This window comes from Acipenser ruthenus, chromosome 2 (assembly GCF_902713425.1).
Source record: "Acipenser ruthenus chromosome 2, fAciRut3.2 maternal haplotype, whole genome shotgun sequence".
Classification (NCBI taxonomy): domain Eukaryota; kingdom Metazoa; phylum Chordata; class Actinopteri; order Acipenseriformes; family Acipenseridae; genus Acipenser; species Acipenser ruthenus.
In genome coordinates this window covers 105,244,979-105,266,332 of record NC_081190.1, presented here as the reverse complement: position 1 = coordinate 105,266,332, position 21,354 = coordinate 105,244,979, and the positions used below count along the sequence as shown (strand labels likewise).

The window sequence follows — 21,354 nt, the reverse complement described above, 5'->3', positions numbered from 1 at the left end:
ATGCAGATGGAGGTAATTGTATTACACATCTTGTAATGTGACTTAAATAAAATATGATCAATTGCTATTTAGCTTCAGAATCACACATTAAACAAAAGGTTACTACAGAGGCTGCTGAACAGAACTTAAAACAGACAACAGCTTTCAGAAAACAAACTAGAAAGTCAGAGCAGGCAAAAAAGTATTCCTGTGTCGGTTGTAGCCAAGTTAAATCAGCACTACAGGTCCAATCAAGCACAGCTACCTCGGTTCAAACAACCTGCTGTTTACTTTTTAAACGCAGTTAGAATTTTAGACCCGAATAGGCACGTTTTCTTTGTTTTGACGGTACTGATAAAATAGATTCCTGGATGGGACAAATAACATGACAACGAACGTGCTGCATATATGGACTTTATTAAAGAATGCCAGATACCTTTGGGTAACCGAGTTTTGGGGCTGTTTCTAATCGATTTCCACATCTGTATAACTTGGCAAAGCTTTGCCTTACACTTCCAACCAATTCAGTGGATGCAGACATGTAGTCTCAATGTATGGGCAAGTCAACTGCAGGCAGAGAATGTCAGCAGCAACTGTTGGGGATGTTGCATGCCTTTTAACAAATTACAGCACTCTGTTTTAATAAGGAAGCAAGTACCACTATTTTTAGGCTTTTATAGTGCTCTGAAATATTATCTAGGTGTATTTAATGTTTAAACAGTTCCACGAAATGTCAGTTAAATCCTAATTATAATCCTAATCCTAACTGGATGACTTGGCCATGCACATAACATCCTTTTTGCCAATGACGTAACTGTAGAACTCTTTGCAGCTCATGCTGAAATTCATTTTTACTGTTGAGCTTCGATTACTAGCACAAGCTTCAATTCACAGTCACAATAATAATAATAATAATAATAATAATAATAATAATAATAATAATAATAATAATAATAATGTTGCATCCCACCGGCGTGATGCTTCACAGTCAACTCGCCACCGTGTTATGCCACATTCTTTTTTACACAATTTACAAAATGTCTTTGTAACACAGTCATATGATTGAATCCATTTTGTTCCCCACTACATTCTCTTTTTTTGCTTTTTAAGGACAGGCTCCAACAACACCAGCCACTATGACACTTCGCCAATAAAATCAGACGCACCAAGAAAAACACATGACGCGTACCGCATCATATGACTGCAAGTTAAAATGATTGGATAGCCGCATAGATGCAATGCAAACAACTCACTCAAACAACACACCCTAAACCAGTATGCTGTTGCACCGCGAGACAGTACAGCAGTCACATATACAAAATTTCCTAACAAGAAAATAAAAAAGTCACATTTTACACCTGGGTTTTCAACATTTACTCTAAAAATCAGGACAAAGGATATTGCTGCTCTAGAAAGAGTGCAAAGAAGAGCAACCAGAACTATCCCGGGTTTAAAAGGCATGTCGTATGCAGACAGGCTAAAAGAATTGAATCTATTCAGTCTTGAACAAAAGAAGACTATGCGGTGATCTGATTCAAACATTCAAAATTCTAAAAGGTATTGACAATGTCAACCCAGGGGACTTTTTCGACCTGAAAAAAGAAACAAGGACCAGGGGTCACAAATGGAGATTAGATAAAGGGGCATTCAGAACAGAAAATAGGAGGCAATTTTTTACAAAGAGAATTGTGAGGGTCTGGAACCAACTCCCCAGTAATGTTGTTGAAACTGACACCCTGGGATCCTTCAAGAAGCTGCTTGATGAGATTCTGGGATCAATAAGGTACTAACAACCAAATGAGCAAGATGGGCCGAATGGCCTCCTCTCGTTTGTAAACTTTCTTATGTTCTTATGTTCTTATCAGGCTAGTCTAGTGTAGCATTACAATCTGTGTTAACTTCTTTCACTTTCTAAAAGATTTGAATAGTATAGATTCATGGAGATATTATGTTGTATGTGACTTTAAGAACAGAAGAAATGTTGCAAACAAGAGGAGGTCCATTTGGCCTATCTTGCTCATTTGGTTATTTATTGATCCAAGCAAGCCATTTCTTGAAGGACCCGTGTGAATCAGCTTCCACAACATGGTTAGGTAGTTTATTCCAAACACCCACAACTTATTTTTTCATTCCTTACTAACATTTGTAGAACACCTCTAAGATACCCCTGTATGTAAAACATCTGGCCTAGTTATAAAACGTCTGCTTTAAGGAAATTATGTCTGTGTTATTTTGTGTTATATATAAATATTAAGATATTTATTGTAATTAGAGTATCTGAAGCTGGCCGAAACATCAGATTTCCCTTTTTATACACAAGAAATAAAGAAAATAGTGTTAAGTGTTGCTCTTTCTTACCAGTTTTATTTGAATGTTATAGTCATTGGCAATGACCTTTGAATATACTGGAATTTTTCATCAACAACAACAGAAAAATCTATTTAAACAGCAAGCATTCCACCATGCTGTAGCATTATTAACTGTGTATTAGCCTCATATGCACTTGTACTGCAAAAAAAGAAATGTGGCCACCATTTAACATGTAATGGACATAAGATCCAAAGTATCACGATAGTATTGAATATCATGATACTGTGCATGGTATCATATCGAGGCATCCGAAATAAGGTATCGCTGAACACTACTTAAAAGGTTTCACAGAATGTGTCTCTGTATGCATTGGAGAGGATAAAGACACTCTGTTGGGAAATGGCTTTTAGCACTTGGAAATGTTTGAGGCAGAATAACTCGAGAGCTGTAGAGAAAAAGACTTAACCCTGTGGGCTACTGTTTTAAAGAGGGCATCAATGCCATTTTACTGCTTTACTGTTTGGTAAACCTATGAAATGTACAGGAAGTATAACAAATGCCGACCAAAATCAAAACTCAATACAAGATGCATGCTCCGAGGTGTTTTTGTCATTGTATTTATTTAGAATTAGAAACAGATTCTGTAGTCTTTACTCAGAGGCTTGTTACCTATCTTAATATAAAATTCACTAAGAGAAACAACATTATGATGTAAATGCCAATGCATTCATTAAGCATTTATCCCTACAAAACAAATGATTTTGTTAGATATCCAGCACTGCCACGATAGAAAACAAAAAAACTGTAGGATTACAGTTTTAATCAAAATGTAGTAAGGGTACTGTTTTTCTAAAACACACTTTCACTGGGGAAAGAGTGTTATTTTCAAAACATACTGCATTTGTACCTCAAAGGCATATTTAGTAAAGCTAAAAGCAAAATGTAGATGGCTGCATAACCTGGTGTATGCCCTTCAGTACATTAATCATAACAGAATGTGATTAAACAGGGATATAATTACAAACATTTGACCAATTTTGGGTGTGTTTATTGTTCCATAGTCTGTAATGGTTTTAATGCTGATGAATCGCAGCACAGATGTTTTGGATATTTTTCTAATCATCAAAACTTTTATCATGGGCCATGCCTATTTTACTAATAAATAATAATATCTTCTCTACTGATTCACCCAATGTCAAATAAACGCTGCAAATTAAATGTCTGTTTTTAGGTACGCTGCAGTACATATTGTATGACAACAAAATGATGAAGACACCTAACAGTTATGAATGTTGATATGGGTACTGTATAGCAGCTCCACTTGTCATTAATATGGACGAGATGAATCTCTGACTTTTTTCCCATTTCCACATTTCTTTCAGTTATTGCAGGGAAAGAAGATATGGATCTTTTCAATATCAAGAAAGTGGTGTTATATGCCACTGAAATTACATTTTGGAAGTCTTGATTCTCAGCACCAAAATTCAACTGAATTGGTTGAGCTTATCAACGCTCACTACACCACGGTTTGTCCAGAATCAATTCTATTTACAATCTCTGCAGACCAATGCGTAATAGTTATGAAATATGGAATTTAAAAAATAAATTGAAAGTTGTGGGTTCAGTAATTTATCTCACTTCCATGTAATCTCTCTGTGTGCACAAACATACCTGCACTTTTTATTCATACAGGAAAGAAAAACAAGAAAAGTGTAGCTGGGTATTGTCTCTAGCATGATAGGCGTGAGTTGTAAACAAACAACGTTTTACCATCCATTCAAACATATAGTTCTTACCTTTTTCAAGGCTGTGTTTTCAATCTCTTTTTCTTGTTCATAAAGATTCATTTTCTCTTCTATTCTTTTTTGCAGAACCAGAAACTCAGCATGGTCTTGGCTTATCTTGGTCTCATGGGGTTGTTTTTTGAGTTTAGATTTTTGCTACAAAAAAAAAATCAATAAAGAAAAAATCTAAGAAAACCATTATGTGCCCTAGGCTTACTTTTAACTCTCTAGCTGCTAAAATGGGGTACTTGTGTTTTAATTATTGCTCTGCCCTCATAAGCATAGGCTGTGTTGTTCTACATCTAGTCTCTTTTTTCACATTGATACCCCTTTGGCATGCATAAAACACCATGCCAGTACTGATCGTTTTCAGTTATGGCACAAAGCACGTCAATCCTTAACGTTTAGTCTTCTATTCTCTGCCAGGACTCATCAGGCTCCTGATCAACAGTGGTCTCTGAAGCACCATGAGGCAAGCAACCCCAGTAAACTTTCTTCCCTAAAGGATTAAACATTAAACAGAAACCATCAACTTGGTGCAAGTGGTATTTGAACCACCCTTTCATGGCTCACTCTGAACTCCGAACGACAGCATTTGGGCACCCCAAAATGATCTGTAGTTTGATTACAGCTAGAGGACTATGCGTGTGATTTCTGGACTCATACAATACTATAATTTCAACAATGAACCCCACCTGTTTGTCCTGCATTAGCGTGTGACTGTGTTCCATCTTCATTAAAATGGCCTTCCTCCAGTCTGACAGGTAGGCCTGCAGTCTGGACCGGGTCTGGGCTCGTGGAAGCACCAAGCAGTTATCCATCATTGAGAGACATTTCTGGAACTCCAGCTTCATCTTCAACAGATCAACCTCAGATAAAGTAAGCTGAGACTTGCAAAGATTTCTGTTTCATGCAAGAAAAAAAAAATAGACATTGATTCCTACGAACCTACAAGCATATAATACAATTATACAATTTTTCTTGTTACAAACCGTATGTGACTAGGTTGCTGGAGAGGATTCTCCCTATGTTTGGGAGAGTTTTATTATATGATTTATTGGTTACCAGCACTGTCTTGAAAAATAAAAATAATTTATTCTAAGTTTATCTGGTGCTGGGGTCAAACCAATTTATTACTCGTATTTTGCATTTAATTTATTAATATTTACCTGGTTGAAATAATAATTTCTTTTCAAAAGGAACCTCTTTGTTCCAGTTCAATACAGCGGTGTGTGGTATTGTTATTACATGTACGTACAGTATGTACCGTAGTATTATATAAAAGTAATAACACAATTGGGGTATTACTGCTTGATACAGTAGCTGTGTACTTCTTTAATCCCTATCACTGACAAGTATTCAACAGCCTGTTAATCACTTGCAATAGTAATTTCTCATAGTTTTACTGCTGATTGTAGTAGATTGCTCTTCAATATGAGGCTAAAATAAGAAAAGATTGGTTCATTTGTTTAGTTGTTGCTAAAAATGAAAATGCTTATTAACATAATCTCTGAGCTATCCAAGCCAGACTGTTACTGTGAACAAGAATGTTAGGAATAGATGACTTGAAGATTCTGCACTTACAGCTACCCCGATACAAAGTTGAAAACGGAACACAATGAATTCCATACTTCTAATTCTGTTCTTACACAAAAACTGATCTTCCCTTTTGCCTCAGAGCTCTTTGTTCCTTCATCTCCAGCTCTAGCTGCTCCTGCAGTTTGTCTCTGGTCTTCTGCAGGACTTTGAGAGCATTCTTCCCTTCTTTGTGGAGCCTCTCCTGGGCTTCAGAGAGAACACCGGCCATCAGCTGGTGTTTTGCCCCTGCATGCTGAAGAGCAAGCCTGGGTGCACCCAAACTTGAGAGCTCCTGGGTAATCCTGGGCTGGATACTCTTAATCTCACTGCAGGCACTTTGAATCAGACGCATGCTCACTTTCCTAATATCTGCAGCAGCCTCCTCGTCAAGGTTATTGATCAGGTCTCCCACTTCTATGCATTGAGAGGTCAAAAGATTTTGCCAGCAGTTCAGGTAGTGATGAAGATCCAGGCTTTCTTTGGATGCCTTTGAAACAGTGGCCAGATCTTTCTGCTTTTGTTTCTGCTCTTGAACCTAGAACAAAAAAATTACATTTTTAACCCTGCCTTAACTTCGTTGTCATGTCTTACCAAGGCATTTTTAAAATATTTTTTTCCAGCAAAAAAGACTATGCCTGCATTGTGTTTTATTACATAGGACTAAAGTTGCAATTCATATTTGACAAGTCCCTGTATAATTTTGAGGTGTTTTATTGGTACATGATTCATTTTTGTTTTATCTTTTCCATTCCCCAAAACAGCAGGGATCACATTGACCAACTTTTTAATTATTTTAATAATATCTGATAGCAATCTAGGTTAACAAAAAATCTCACAGTTTACATGTGTTAAAGTCTTTTATTCTTTCACTTCCGAGGTCATTTAATCTCAGCAGTGTCTTCAATATGTGTTACAATATGCATTGTTTTAACCACTGAAATGATTATTTTTTCTTCAGGTTCTCATGTGCTGTTGATTTACAAATACAATGGCCCTGTAGATACAACTACCTGTGGAAATCAAAACAGACTGGACTGTCAACAGGGTCTGCTTTCTTATATTGTAAAACTGAAAAAAACACTATATCAGAAAGAGTGAAGAAACATCAACAAGTCATAAATTAAACACAACATCATAGATTATTGTTCTCAGAACACTGTACACCAGTTGTCTGATTTTACCTAGATACAGTGATCAACAAGGATGTATTAGTCAGTAATGCAGTCATTTTGTATAGCGGCACAAAATATGGATTGTATATCTAATCCCATGGAGTTCCCTAGAGACTAAAACTGTGCTACTGGACAAGGAGGAAAATTTAAGATCGTTAATGGTAATGGGAGTCAAAAAAAGTAATAAGATAAGAAGGGATGAAAGGAGGTAAAAGCAGTAAAAGAAGGAGAAAGCTCATATTGGTTTCATTAAAGATTGATCAAAGCTGCCCTGGGAGAAAGACTGAGGTAGCTCTTAGACAAATCACTGGTTATTCAAGCATATAGCAAACCCTGAGGTATATTTAATGGGATTTGTTTAATAGTATGCCAAAGTAGTACTGAGAAACCCCTTGCTGTTACATTAACTTTTAGAATATAACATGCACCTTTTGTGTAATATGCAAGTATAATGTGCATTTCTTGTATACTTTAGCAAAAACACCATAGTAACCTATATGGAATACTATATGGAATATAGTATTGAATACTATATGAACTATGGTGGATAAGAGGGTGACATGACAGCTAGTGACCAGAGTTCAAATCCGGGGTTATATTCTATTTTTTTTTTCTTTATTCATTTTAAACAATACAGGATTGATAAAAGAATACAACTAAAGTTCTGTATGTAAATTGTATGCATTCTCCTTAAATAATACTATTGCTCTTTCTGGCAGCTCAACAACAGTCTTTTTGGCTGAAACTATTTCTTGTCCTTTAGATAAATCAAGTCCTTACAACTACTAAGTCAACAACTTCCCTGAGTAAATAATCATTTCAATACTGCTTTGTGAGATCACGTAATTACTTTTTCACAGATCTGGCTTCTTCTTTTCTTGGTGATGTTACAGTGCAAGGCACTCTTTTCTCTGTTCAAGGCTTCATCCAAATTTTGCTTCACCTGAAGAAGCTCCTTTTTGGCTTTCTCCAAAAGCGACCCTGCCAAATCTTCTGTCACGTAACCATCACTGTAAAACAAAAAACAAGAGATTATCACTAAGAGGCTATTTTACCAACTGAAAATATTCTCAAACTGAAAACAATAAAAATAGTCAATGTAGAGATGTCCAGCCCAGTAAGATAACAGCCAACACTGAAAAAGTATTTATGTCTGTCAGTAGAAACTCCAAGTGGGATTTCCAGTGGTACGATTGTCAACTCTGACTGTGGAGAACGTTAGGTTTTCATCATAACCCTGGTTCCCTGAAATAGAAATGTAACCATTATCGAATGGGTGTTTACCTCCTAAAGACCCGAATCTTGAATATCTTATACCAAAGTTGCTGTTTGAGCCTGTGACGCAGTCGTGCTCCTTTCAAAAATTGCCCCACCAGGAAGTGAGCTCCTAGGGAGACCGAGTCAATCGTGACATGGCAAGCTAAAATAGCTGCCAGACACACCTTTAATGTGGAGGGGGATTTCCCCTCGTCAAACAGGTCCTGCAAACATTGCAAACCCAAAAGGCAGACACCATGTCTGGAAGATGCCCCACTTGTACCCGTACCGGAAACGTGAGGACGCTGCCCTCACATTCTGCAAGGTGTCAATAACCCTGTTGTAAAGTCCCAGATGGCTCAAATGCAGCAGTTCAGGGATCAGACCTAGAGCTGCAGCCTCGATGGTTCGGGATGCCATAAGGTCCCCGGTGCCTGACTGAGTAGGTTGCGGCGTGTTGGCAGTTTCCATGGCTGACCGCTGAGGAGCTGCATCAGGTTTGAAAACCAGATCCTCCTGGACCAATATGGGGCTACTAGGAGCACTTTGGCCCGGTCCTGCCTGATTTTCTCCAGAAACAGCAGGAGCAGGGCAAGTGGTGGAAAGGCGCAGAACAGATGCTTCAGCCACTGGTGCACCAAGGTATCTATTCCCAGCAGTTCCTCCCTCTTATTATGGAGAATGAGAGGGGATAGTGGGTTGATTCCTAGAAGGCCTCCCGAACTTCTCCCAGATGAAGCTTACCACCTCGGGGTGAAGCCTCCACTCCGAGCTGCTGGGGACTCCCCTTGAGAGAAGGTCCACCGCCCAATTCGTCACCCTGGGCAGATGAGCTGGCCGCAGTGAGAGGAAGTTCTCGTGCGCCCACAGCAAAAGTAGGCCACCCTGGTAGTTGATGTAGGCCACCACTGTTGTACTGTCTGTGCGTACAAGCACTTCTCCCTTGAAACTGATGCAAAGAAATTCTGCAAGGCCAGGTAAACTGCCTGCAGCTCTAAAACACTGATGTGGAGACGTTGCCATGGGGATTACACACACCTTGCACACCCCGGCCATTCCACGCAGTGCTCCGATATCTTTGAGTCTCAACAGGGCCATGCACTTGGAGAAGGCACGTGGCACTAGGGAGAGGCCGAATAGGAAGACACAGAACCCTGAAAGGTGAACTACAGGTACTTCCTGTGCACTGGTTTTATGGGGATGTGGAAATAGGCATCTTTGAGGTCCACCGTGCTGAACCAGTCACCCGGCCTGATTTGACTGCAACAGCTGTTGCACTGTCAACATTTTGAACCTCCTTCGGCTCAGATACAGTTTGACTTGTCTGAGGTCGAGGATCGGTCTAAGGCCACCATCCCACCTGGAGTAGAACCCTTCCTCCAACTTGAGGGGGTCTATCATACGAATAGCCCGTTTTTGCAACAGCTGCTACCTCCTGAGAAACCATAGCGGCAATTTGTGGGTTTGTGACTAACATTGTAAGGAGGGGGACAGTGCTTGAACTAAAGAGAATAGCCAGTCTGAACAGTAGTAAGCATCCAGATTTCTGTGGTGCACTGACACCAACAGTCTAGATGGCTCCCTCAGAAGGGGCCCTGGGCCTGTGCCAGCAAATTCCTAGGACTGCTTCTTCGCCTGTGGCGTGGCCTGCACTTTCTGTCTCTGCGCAGGGTGGCGGAACCTATTATGGCCTCTGCAGTGAGCAACCACCGGAGGGTCCCGAAAATTGCCCCTGGCAGGGGGCGCAGCCGGCTGTGCTGGTCCTTGAGGCTGCTGGGCCCTAGGGTGCTAGTTTGCCACTACTTTATGTACTGGAGGTGGTTCCTTGGGAAGCAGGCAAACCAGCTCCTTAGTGGATTCCTGCGCTGCAGCATTTAGTCCACCGCAGGACTGAACATATGCCCTGGAGTGATCGGGGGATCCAACAGCGGTGCTTTGTCCCTGTCAGGCATACGGGTCTGGGAAAGCCAAAGCTGCCTGCGGGCGGTTACCAGCGCAGCCAGGTTTCTGCCTACAGCCTGTCCGTTGAGTTTGGACACACAGAGCAGGTTTTTGTTCACCAGGCATAGCTCATCCATCTGTTGTGGTGAGGGCGTGTGGTTCATGGAGTAGGACTGCAGCAAATGCAACTGCTAGGCTACCAGCATGCAGGTATAGCTCTCTAGCCGTGAGGCGAACACCCCGGCTGAATAAGCCCTTTTGAGAATCACCTCAGAAACCGGGCACTGCTTATTAGGGCAGGCAGCGTCCTTGGACACTAGTGCCAAATTAGAAGCCCTGACCGGTGGAAAATGGGCCAGGCGCAGCTTTTCCCTATCATGCATCCTATATAGGGCATTCATCGTACGAGAAACAGCAGGAGCTGTTGCCAGATATTTCCAGGAAGACTGGATTTCATATTGAAAATCCGGGTAAACTGGGGGGGGGATATGGGAGAGGCGGTAGGCTCATCATCAAAAACGGATTGCCTTGTTTCCCCTGCAAGGTTGCAGTGGCCCTCTTGATTAGCGGTATGAGCTCTGACGACAGGGAGAGCTTTTCCACTGGGGACGTGCCGTCCAACTCCACGTCCACGTCCTCCTCAGAGGTAGTGATGGACAGTATGTCCTCCTGTGGCCAATTTGTGCTCGCAGACCCGTGGAGCCTAAAAGGGGCATGCAGGACAGGTGACAGGTGAACGAGCGTTCCCGCAGCAATTCAGCAAGAACGGTTCCCCGGTGGTAAACAGCTGCCCAGATTTTTTACATCTTCTCAGTCTGCCAATCGCCTGGGAGGGAGGGGAAGGGGAAGGAGAGGCAGAGCTCAAGGAGTATGAGGATGACAGTGAAGATGGTTTCCTGCCAAGGCTACTTTCCTTGTGCAGAGCCATGGGGTGAGGATGCAACAACCTCTCTAAGAGAGGGTGATGGGGAAGAGTGCTGTGCAGGAGTAAAGGACCCAGAATGTTCCTTTGAGCCACAAGATAACCTATTCTCAAGCCTGCGCTTGGTGAAAGGGGCACAAAATTCGGTTACTGGGCATGCTGTGACCCAAGGCAGGAATAACACCTGTCATGCTTTTAGGCAGATTGGCCTTGCAATCCGGGCATGATGCAAGGAGCAAGCAATGCAATGTACAGTATACAGTTGTACAGTTGTTTCCTCAATCTGCTTATATAAATCGACCGGGTGGGACCGGTTCGTTACATGTTCCGTGACCTCAGCCCCGGGTCACAACCGGGTTGATTCAGTACCGGTTTGGTGTATTTAACACCAGGTCAGTACTGGTTCAGAACCAGTTCGGAACTTGGTCAGCATCAGGTCGATTTGTTATCAGTTCGTGACTTTAGCACCGGGTCGGAATTGGGTCCATACCGTATTGGTTCAATACCGGTTCTTGGTACGGGTCGGTTCAGTGACTTTAGCACAGGGCGGTACCAGGTCGGGATCGGAAGCGGACGCCTAGTCACAGTCACCGCGGGTGGAATGTACAAGCAATATACAGTAAAATCCACTGGCAAAACCACTCAGGCAGTACCAACACAAGACTGAGGGAAGCCTACTTGTTAGAAAGAACTAACAGCTTCACAACTGTGTCACCAAACGGCATCGAGATACTGTGGTTATAATTGCAAGCAACAACAAGCCGGAGCGGGTATCTCTGTCCTGCGCAATGCTGCTGAGCCCAGCAGCTGCTCTTGCTACACGTGTGCAGAGCACCATGTTACAGACAGGCCTGCGAGTGGTAACTGTAAAACACAGAAATAACACAATGAGAAAAAACATTCAACAAAAAACAGTAATATAACAATTACATAAATAATACAAAATGTCTTGTATGGTGCTAAATAGCATGTACAGCCCATGAGTAAGGGCTGACTTCTTCTCTTTCCCAGAATCGTACTGGAAAAAAATGACATTGTAGTGCAGTCAAGAGTTCACCTCTAAATATGTACATTCAGTACCCAAACCCAGAACCAAACACCGCCCGGGGATGTTAAACTAGACAAATCAGTTGTTTTAGGGCTGTGTTCAAAGGTTCGAAGTTTCGTAGGTTCGTTCGCTAGCCAGGAATTCGAAGGTAGTTTTAAACCTTCGAAAGTTCATCAAGTTGCATTCACGCACTGTATTATTATTATTTTTTTCTGTTAACAGAAACCATTTGACAATGTGTGAATACTATAAATCACACATTAAATGTCACTCACATTCAAAATTCAATCTTTTGATTTATATAATGCATATTACGTAAACAAAAAGTTGTTGTACTAAAATCCACCACCAATTCGTTACACATAGCAACTCTATGGTGCCGCTGCAGTGAATGGAGACGGGTATAGTATGCCAAAGCACTGGGGTGGTACCTATAGCGATTGTAGTGTTTCAGTAAAACATGTACTGAATACCTAGTGTACAAGACAGTGTAAGAAAAATGCTATGGTAGAATATGTTTGAAACATAGAAAATATATGCTAACACTAATAATTTAAATAAAAAAAATGAGCACTGTCCACCCCTCTCCCAATCCAGCTCGTGTTAGTCAGAACTTTAATTTCTTCATTCACCAAACTCGACAGCAAAGCGTTGTACAGCGTAAGCTGTATTGAAAGAAATGTCTCGAAACACCTCTGCTGTTTGGGATTTTTTTGTTAAATGCCCAAACGAGCAAAAAAAAAAAGCTGAATGCAAACTGTGCAAGCGACTCATATCATGGAGGCATAACCAATCTCCGGGGTCACTTGACAAGTTCATATTATTATTAGTAGTAGCATTATTATTAAATATTTTTAGTAGAAGTAGTAAAATGTGGCGGTGACTGATAACCTGCTTGGCATGGGGACTGTTAAATAAAGCTTTTTTTGCCTAAGTCCGCTGCAGTTGGTGTTGCTGCAATGCAAGCTTATTGTATATATCACAAACAGCATAAATTATGGTATAAATAAATGTGCATTTTTATTTTTATTTAAATTCTAAAAACCTGATTACTTTTCTATATAGCGTATTGTTAAACTACATATGAATGGTTTATTCCATTTATATGGATTACCTGTAAAATAATAGGACTTTCAATTAAATATAAACAAGTAGTTATGGTGACGTCCCCAGTAAATTATGTTAATTAGTACCATTGAAGGTTCAAACCTTCCTTCGGTAATGTGTTCCGAACCTTCCAATGTCAAAATGTACCTTCGTTTCAGCCCTAGTTGTTTAGAACGCTGTTTCAGAGCCCCAGCAGTTGTATGACATGAAAATAGCACTGCATCCCATTATAATAATAATAATAATAATAACAACATTATTTTATATAGTGCCTTTCATAGTTGACCACCATCACAAAGCGCTTTACAGAGGTAGGCTGTGAACTGTGCATTATATGCAGAGTCACTTACAATAGGACACTGATTTAACATCTCATCCGCAGGATGGAGCACAGTCAGTGGCAGAGGTGGGATTTGAACCGGTGAACTTCTGGTTACAAGCCCTGGACTTTAACCACTGGACCACACTGCCTCATAACTATCTATTGTAAAACACTGAAAATTCAGTCACAGAAAAAAAAAAAAAAAAACACCTTACTCAGAGCTTGACACGTGCTGAATTCATGAACTAGATGAGACAAACTGGTTTTGTTAAGGTTCAGTGACCACACAATTTTTAGGATTAAGATTTCCATTACACAAGAGTAGATGTTAAAACTTCATGCTGATTTGAACTCGGCTCTCGCCAAGATAAGCACCAACTAAGACGTAGCTTTACAGTAAACTAATGTGATCCATATGTGTCTCCATCCATTTACGTTTCCTTCCATATGATGATGTAGATATCCTTCTGTCTGGTGTTAATGGCTGAGGTGTAATGCTGGTTCCAGGGATCAGCTTATTTTGCCTCCCTGGCGCATCAGCACACACAACGGCTGCGATGCTGGCTCCGGGGATCAACCACAGTGCGGCCTCCCCAGCGCATCAGCATGATAACCGTCTGGATTGAGCTAAGTAGGGTACATCTCTGGAGGCTTCAAGTGGGCAACTTCCATCCTCAGTGTTTCGTCGACTAGCGAACTAAAGAAAGATTTTTCCTATAACTTTTCTAGGGAGCCTTCCAGGTTTCTATTGCACATCATTTAGCTTGCAACATGAGAGCTCAATGGCATGACATGAGGGGTACCTGCAGCACAGCAGTCAGAATATACAGATATATATATATATATATATATATATATATATATATATATATATATATATATATATATATAATATATATATATATATATATATATTATATATATATATATATATATTGTTGATTGACTTAGCATTAGAGGTAAATTGACCCTAAAAAATACGTTGGGCCAGAATCAATGGGAATACTAAAACAATGGTGTATTCATGCAGAAATTGAGACCGAATGTACCTAATGCGAAACATACACAGACATAAACATTAAAGTAAAAGTCTAAAGGTGTCAAAACAAGTGAAAGTAGAGCATCTTCATTACCAACAGAACATTTAGCTTTTTCTTGCAGCAGACAAGACCAGAAAAACATGGGATCTACTACCTACGAAAAATTCTATCACTCGACTCGATTCATTCATAAAACATTCTTGTAATCAGTCACCACTACAGGTACATTGGAAACTATGACGCACATCCTTGCTTCAGAAATGCTGACAGCCCTGAATAAATGTATGATAAAGAAAATCAATTCCACTTGGTTTTGCACTTCAATGCATTTTGGTAATGCACTGCAGGTATTAAGTGCTTTTCCATACTGAAGGTGACAGCACATGCAAGATGCATACCGTCCTGATCAAGAAGGTATTGCACAGAAAAATATGGGTAGTCAAGAGTCTTGCTAGAGCGGATTAAGATTGATGTTTCTAATAAACAAGAAAGTGGTTACAGAAAACAAGTAAAATAATGTGTCAGTGCTATTATGGAGTGAAAACAATTGGAAAAAAAGCAGTAAGTAGATACAATGCCAAAACAGGGATGTTGAAAGGAAAGACAGCTACTAGTTTTATAAGCAGTTACTATTTTTAGAGTATTAAAATAAGTAACCCCATAACATATCATATCTTCAAAATTATGAGTACTGATATACTGATAATACATACAGCATATAAAAATGACATTAAGTAAGTAACTCTTTTTATCCTCAACAGTGGATATAGAACACTACATTAAGCATTTCAATACACTGTTTAACCTCTGGACAAAAAAAAATGCGCGATAAGAATAAGTTAAAACGTCTTGGATTCTCTCTAAGTGTATACAGTAAGATAAGTCATCTTGTGCAGTTCTGACTGCTAAAAACTTTGTGAAATAACTTATAATAACAGACTCACTAAACTAAACACAACATACTCATTTATATATTTTTCTTGCATTATCCTATACAGCTTAAATTAATGGTGACTTCACAGAATCGTTTTAACAGTTGAATAAGCTCCCCTCACTTGGATGCATATATTTTGTAGACTGTTCCAAATTATAAAGAAAACCTTTACTAATGTGGTAATTGTCTAATATTATAATAGATTTTTTTTTATGAGAAAATCTACAAGTACCAACTTACGTTTTAACCTCTTGGAAGAAGCTTTCGATCTGTAATGTAGCTTTGGTGAAGACTTCACATATGAGATTCTTTAAGCTTTGCAGGCTGTGCACTAGGAACTGCCTGTTAGCATGTCTCTCTCCGAGAATATATCTCTGGTTAGCCAGCAGGATGTCCAAAACCTCTTCCAGTTGTTCCTACAGTTGAAAAAAGTGGTTAACTTTAGTTGTTACCAATCAGTATAATGTATCCTACTAAGAGAAAATTGAGGTAATAGATGAGACAAAATGAGATATTTCACTTCAGAATTAACTCCTAGTCTGAAGTAAGCGGTTTTCTTATTTCACCAATGGTTGTTTTGTTGCATATTTTCTCACTAGGGGAAATGGGGAATTTCATGTAATGTAAAACTCCCCCCAAAAATTCTACTCTTCAATAGTCTTTTAACAATCATGCTTATGGTACAGAACGAACATTATATAGGTAGAAGGGTTAATCACAAATTGTTGAACTGAGAGTGCTTTTGTCATTTCACACGGATACAATTCAGCACGAATCTTTAAATGAAAATCAGTGATAAGCAAGTAATATCACTTGGAGATGCAATGACCAGTACAAAATTGTGTTACAAATGCAAAACAGTTAAACGTACAGTGGACATATCGACCATCATGCAGAAGATTTTTTAGGTTATCTGGTAGTCCAACCTCCAATCCAGTTCTAACTTGGTATTCTGGATTCTCTCAATCAGATCCTGATACGATATAAGGCCAAAAGTTTTTTCATACCAAGACTGTTTAGTTGGCCTGAAAGGATGCCAATCAGACAGAAACAAAAATGTGCCTTGGTTACCAATTCCAAACACTCACCAGTAGTAAGTACTGTGTTTGCAACCCTAGAACTCCATCGATTTCTAACTGTTTCCTTCAATCCTGCTCTCTGTGCCGAGCTTATAGTTAATAGTTTTAACTTTGGATTAAGAACTCCAATTGTCTTTATTCTAAAAATATTCAGTTCCCTCCATCTATTTTCATAACTCATACCTTTAAATCCTGTGATTAGTTTTGGCTGGACTATCTCCAAAGCTGTGGTGTCCTTATATATTTATTCATTCATTAATGCCATTATTGTGGTGTACAAGTTCACTTTCCAAATATTGTAAGATATTTAAACCCTGGTATTGGATATCAGATACAGAGATGCCAATTTTTCTCTTTCAAATCTATAAATAATCACACACACACACACACACACACACACACACATTACCTGACTGGTTAAATATACATGCAGTAGCCTGTTGGCCACATTATTCTCCAGCTCCCCCATCCTTGTTGCTTCTTCTAGTTCCTCAAAGAAGATCTTATGAAGCTCCACCCTCCGGCAAACAACAATCTGCCTCTGGATGTTGGCCGAAGCCTCTTCGTGTTTGACCAGCAGACAGTGCTGAAGGTGGCTTTGGTCTAATTTGTGCAGTTTATCTAAGAGCATACTGCATTCCAACACCTCCTAAGGAAAGAAAAAGGCATTCTGTAATACAGTAATCAATCACTGCTACGTGCCTAAAAGGACATCTCTTTAAAGGCAATGTACAGTAGGCCTTTGTTTATTATTAAAGTGGCTGTAGCTACAAAATAATTCCATGATCTTAAGTATCAAGTACTTCCATTGACTATTTAAGTCTCTAATGTGCATTTTCTAAAGAACCGTGTAACAATTTTTTTTTTTTTTTTGGTTCCTGGGTAGTAAGTGTTCCTAATTGCTTATGCCTCAAAAGTATAGAAAATGGTTATTATTCCCCACAAACTTTGCTTTTGTGACAAAGACAGTGATATTTTGAAATTTACCTATTTTCCAGAACATTCCAGATAGATTCAGTGCTGAGTAAACGTGGAGTAACTTCTAGAACTTTCCAGTAATATAAATAGTAGTATAAATACAGGGGCCTTAAGCCCACCAGTTCAGTTTAGTTCCAGCTGCCTAAGTGGATACATATCTGCATTTTTCTGAGATGGCATCAAGGTCATAGGAGACTTCAAAATGGTGGCATTCCTGATGGATCTCCAAGGCGGTTTTACCAAGGTTCCCTGCTATCTTTGCCTTTGGGACAGCAGGGACACCAAGGCGCACTACCACAGGCGGGACTGGCCACAGCAGACAGAGTTCTCTGTGGGGAGGAACAACGTCATGTGGGAGCCACTGGTGGACCCCCGGAAGGTGCTGATGCCACCACTGCACATCAAATTGGGCCTTATGAAACAATTTGTCAGAGCTCTAGATAAGGAGTCAGCAGCCTTCAAGTACCTTCAAGACTTCTTCCCTAAGTTGTCTGAGGCAAAGGTCAAAGCCGGTGTCTTCGTCGGACCACAGATAAAGAAGATCCTGGAGTGCAATGAATTCCCCAAGAAGCTCACTAGTAAGGAGAAAGCGGCTTGGAACAGCTTTGTCGCAGTGGTTCGGGGCTTCCTGGGCAATCACAAGGCCGAAAACTATGTGGAGCTGGTTGAGACTCTGGTGAAGAACTACGGCACAATGGGCTGTAGGATGTCCCTCAAAGTCCATATCCTTGATGCTCATCTTGATAAATTCAAGGAGAACATGGGAGCGTACTCGGAGGAGCAAGGCGAGCGCTTCCACCAGGATATACTGGACTTTGAACGCCTCTACCAAGGACAGTATAACGAGAACATGATGGGAGACTACATTTGGGGGCTGATTCGTGAAAGTGATTTACAGTAGAATCGTAAATCTCGAAAAACTACTCACTTCTAAATCTTTTGTAGTCATTTTTGTATTACTTTAGTATAAATACATGTTAATTTGGATTCATATGTTGTTTTTTTCTGACTTTATGTGAACGAAAAGACACAAATTCGCCTGTTTTCTCATTGGAAATAGGTAAATTTCAAAATATCACTGTCCTGGTCACAAAAGCAAAGTTTGTGGGGAATAATAGCCATTTTCTATACTTTTGAGGCATAAGCAATTAGGAAATAACACTTACTACCCAGGAACAAAAATTGTGTTACATAGTGTTATCGCAATACAGTATGTGTATTTTCATTTTGAAACACACTGGTCCCACACTAGGTTAAAGAAAGTTCTCAGTTTGCTTTCCTTTCCGGGAAATCTATTAAACTTGCACTTCCTAGTTCATTTCACCCAAACACTGTCATGCATGCTGGCTGCAAAGCATGTCAGCGATTAAAGAAAGCAGTTGGTTGGTTACTGTCAGGAAAGAAGGCCCAGAAGGGGTGGGAAAATGTCACTCTTCTTCCATGAAAGTGCAGGAGTATCTGAAAGCAAGGCCTGCAAACAGATTTTTTTTAACCTAGTGAAGTACCAGATATCCTGTTTTAAAATGAAAAAACATGTTTAAGAAATCGTGTATTTCTTTACAAGGAGGCTGTGTGGTCCAGTGGTTAAAGAAAAGGGCTTGTAACCAGGAGGTCCCCGGTTCAAATCCCACCTCAACCACTGACTCATTGTGTGACCCTGAGCAAGTCAGTTAACCTCCTTGTGCTCCGTCTTTCGGGTTAGACGTAATTGTAAGTGACTCTGCAGCTGATGCATAGTTCATACACCCTTGTCTCTATAAGTCGCCTTGGATAAAGGTGTCTGCTAAATAAACAAATAATAATAATAAAAAAAGGCTTATAATCCATTCAGATTTTTATCAACTTTTTCAGCTATTTTTGACATCCAGTTGGTTTTCGGTAAAACCGAAATTAAAGTTTAAAACCAGCATTTTAACACAGTTTCTGATGAGGACACACTTCTAATATAAAATGCCACATAGATTTATATCAGCAAAAAAAAAAAAATCTAGGTCCACCGCCAGCCCCCCAAAAAAACACACAAAGTTCTCATTTAGTAAATTGGTTTATTACAGCCTGTTACTATAATCCATATAACTATGGATAAGGCCCTTACCCTTGAATTCAATCAACATGCCGACAGAATGCAGCAACAAAGTAATCAGACAAGCACAACTCATGTCAATACATGCACAGTAAATTAAGCTACCTTACTCAAAATAATCGGACCTGCTCGCAGAAGCATCTACTTTAAAGCAGCTTCTAGATATCTACCCGCAGTCTCCTTTTTGCTTTTTTTGCAGCATCTCCCAATTCAATTTTTTTCCAGTTTCAAAATGGCTCAGGACTATGACTAACATTTTATTTTCTTTCAACACTTTTGTATTTGCCAGTTTATTAGGTCTACAGAGAGTAATTTAACACTACTCATGAACTGTTGATGCTTTTTTTTTTTTTAGGTTAGGGTAAGCAGGCCGAGTGTTTTGGTTTCGGTTCGATTTTACCTTTTGTCGGTATCATTCGGTTTAGAATTTTATGGAAAATTTGATTTCGGTTTGTACATGTTAAGTAAATTTATGGTAATTAAACTGTGGCACAAAACAATGTCACCTAACTTTGTTAAAAACAAAACAGCTAAAATAGTAAATTACAAAAGTGACCAATTCAAAATAAACATCCTGTAAATATGCAACTCATGTTTTGATTTTAAAATAATTGTGTTGTATAGTCGGGCTGTATAATTGGTGTTGTATAGTCGGGTTGTATAATTGTGTTGTATAGTCGGGTTGTATAATTGTGTTGTATAGTCGGGTTGTATAATTGTGTTGTATAGTCGGGTTCTATAATTGTGTTGTATAGTCGGGTTGTATAATTGTGTTGTATAGTCAGGTTCTATAATTGTGTTGTATAGTCGGGTTGTACAATTGTGTTGTATAGTCGGGTTGTATAATTGTGTTGTATAGTCGGGTTGTGTAGTTATGTTGTATAATTGTGTTGTATAGTCGGGTTGTATAATTGTGTTGTATAGTCGGGCTGTATAATTGTGTTGTATAGTCGGGCTGTATAATTGGTGTTGTATAGTCGGGTTGTATAATTGTGTTGTATAGTCGGGTTGTATAATTGTGTTGTATAGTCGGGTTGTATAATTGTGTTGAATAGTCGGGTTGTATAGTTATGTTGTATAGTTGGGCTGTATAATTGGGTTGTATAGACAGATTAGAAGTCACACTTTAAAAAACATCATTAACAAGGGAAGTTGTTTGGTGTGTTATGAGAATGGGAGAATGGCTTCTCAAACAGTCAGCAAAAGAATAAAAAATTAGCAGGGCTAGCTTACAGGTACTTCTGGAAGAAGTAGAAACTAATAAAGATGTTTTACTTGCAAAATGAAATAACCGTGTAACAAATATATCCCAAAAGAAGAAATGGACCGAAATTGCTAATAGAATGAGTTCTGTGAGTGAAGGCCAATAACTTGGTTGCAAGCAAAAAAAAAAAATGGACTGACTACAGCAGTTTGACCGGTAAAAAATATCAGCAGTGGAAGCGTTACAGAGAGAAAACCGGAGGAGGCCCGTTACCCGCATACAGGTGATTAACGGGTGATTAACTTACTGGGGACGTCTATCACTGAGGGTGTTTCAGGGGGGTGTGACACGTTAATATCACAAGCCCCAGCAGAAAGCAGCCCAGTGGAGGATATAGACAACAATCCAGGTAAAATTATTAATATGCATTCATTAAAGTATGCAATGAGTATATTTGGTGTTTCTGTTTCAAATCTTCTGATGGACAAGATTTTTTTTGTTTTTTTCCCCCTGTATAGTGTGTGTCTATATATAAATACAGACAAAGCACACCTTGAATTAGAAAAGAAAAAATTAGAAATTATAGAACAGAGGCTGGCATTAAAAAAAATTCAAA

General features: G+C 39.5%; 1 protein-coding gene across 2 annotated transcripts in view; it reads right to left on the bottom strand.

Moving 5' to 3' along the window:
* LOC117408524 (limbin-like) overlaps nucleotides 1–21,354 on the bottom strand; it is a 78,111-nt gene that overhangs the window by 14,174 nt on the left and 42,583 nt on the right. Inside the window, exons 11-16 of one of the 2 annotated variants that reach the window (XM_034013567.3) lie at nucleotides 16,883–17,122; nucleotides 15,635–15,810; nucleotides 7,674–7,833; nucleotides 5,723–6,186; nucleotides 4,769–4,976; nucleotides 4,086–4,229 (exon numbers count right to left, since the gene is read on the bottom strand). In XM_034013567.3, coding sequence (XP_033869458.3) covers nucleotides 4,086–4,229; nucleotides 4,769–4,976; nucleotides 5,723–6,186; nucleotides 7,674–7,833; nucleotides 15,635–15,810; nucleotides 16,883–17,122 — 1,392 coding nt within the window. The remainder of the gene's footprint in view (nucleotides 1–4,085; nucleotides 4,230–4,768; nucleotides 4,977–5,722; nucleotides 6,187–7,673; nucleotides 7,834–15,634; nucleotides 15,811–16,882; nucleotides 17,123–21,354) is intronic. The other variant, XM_034013568.3, reaches the window with a different exon arrangement.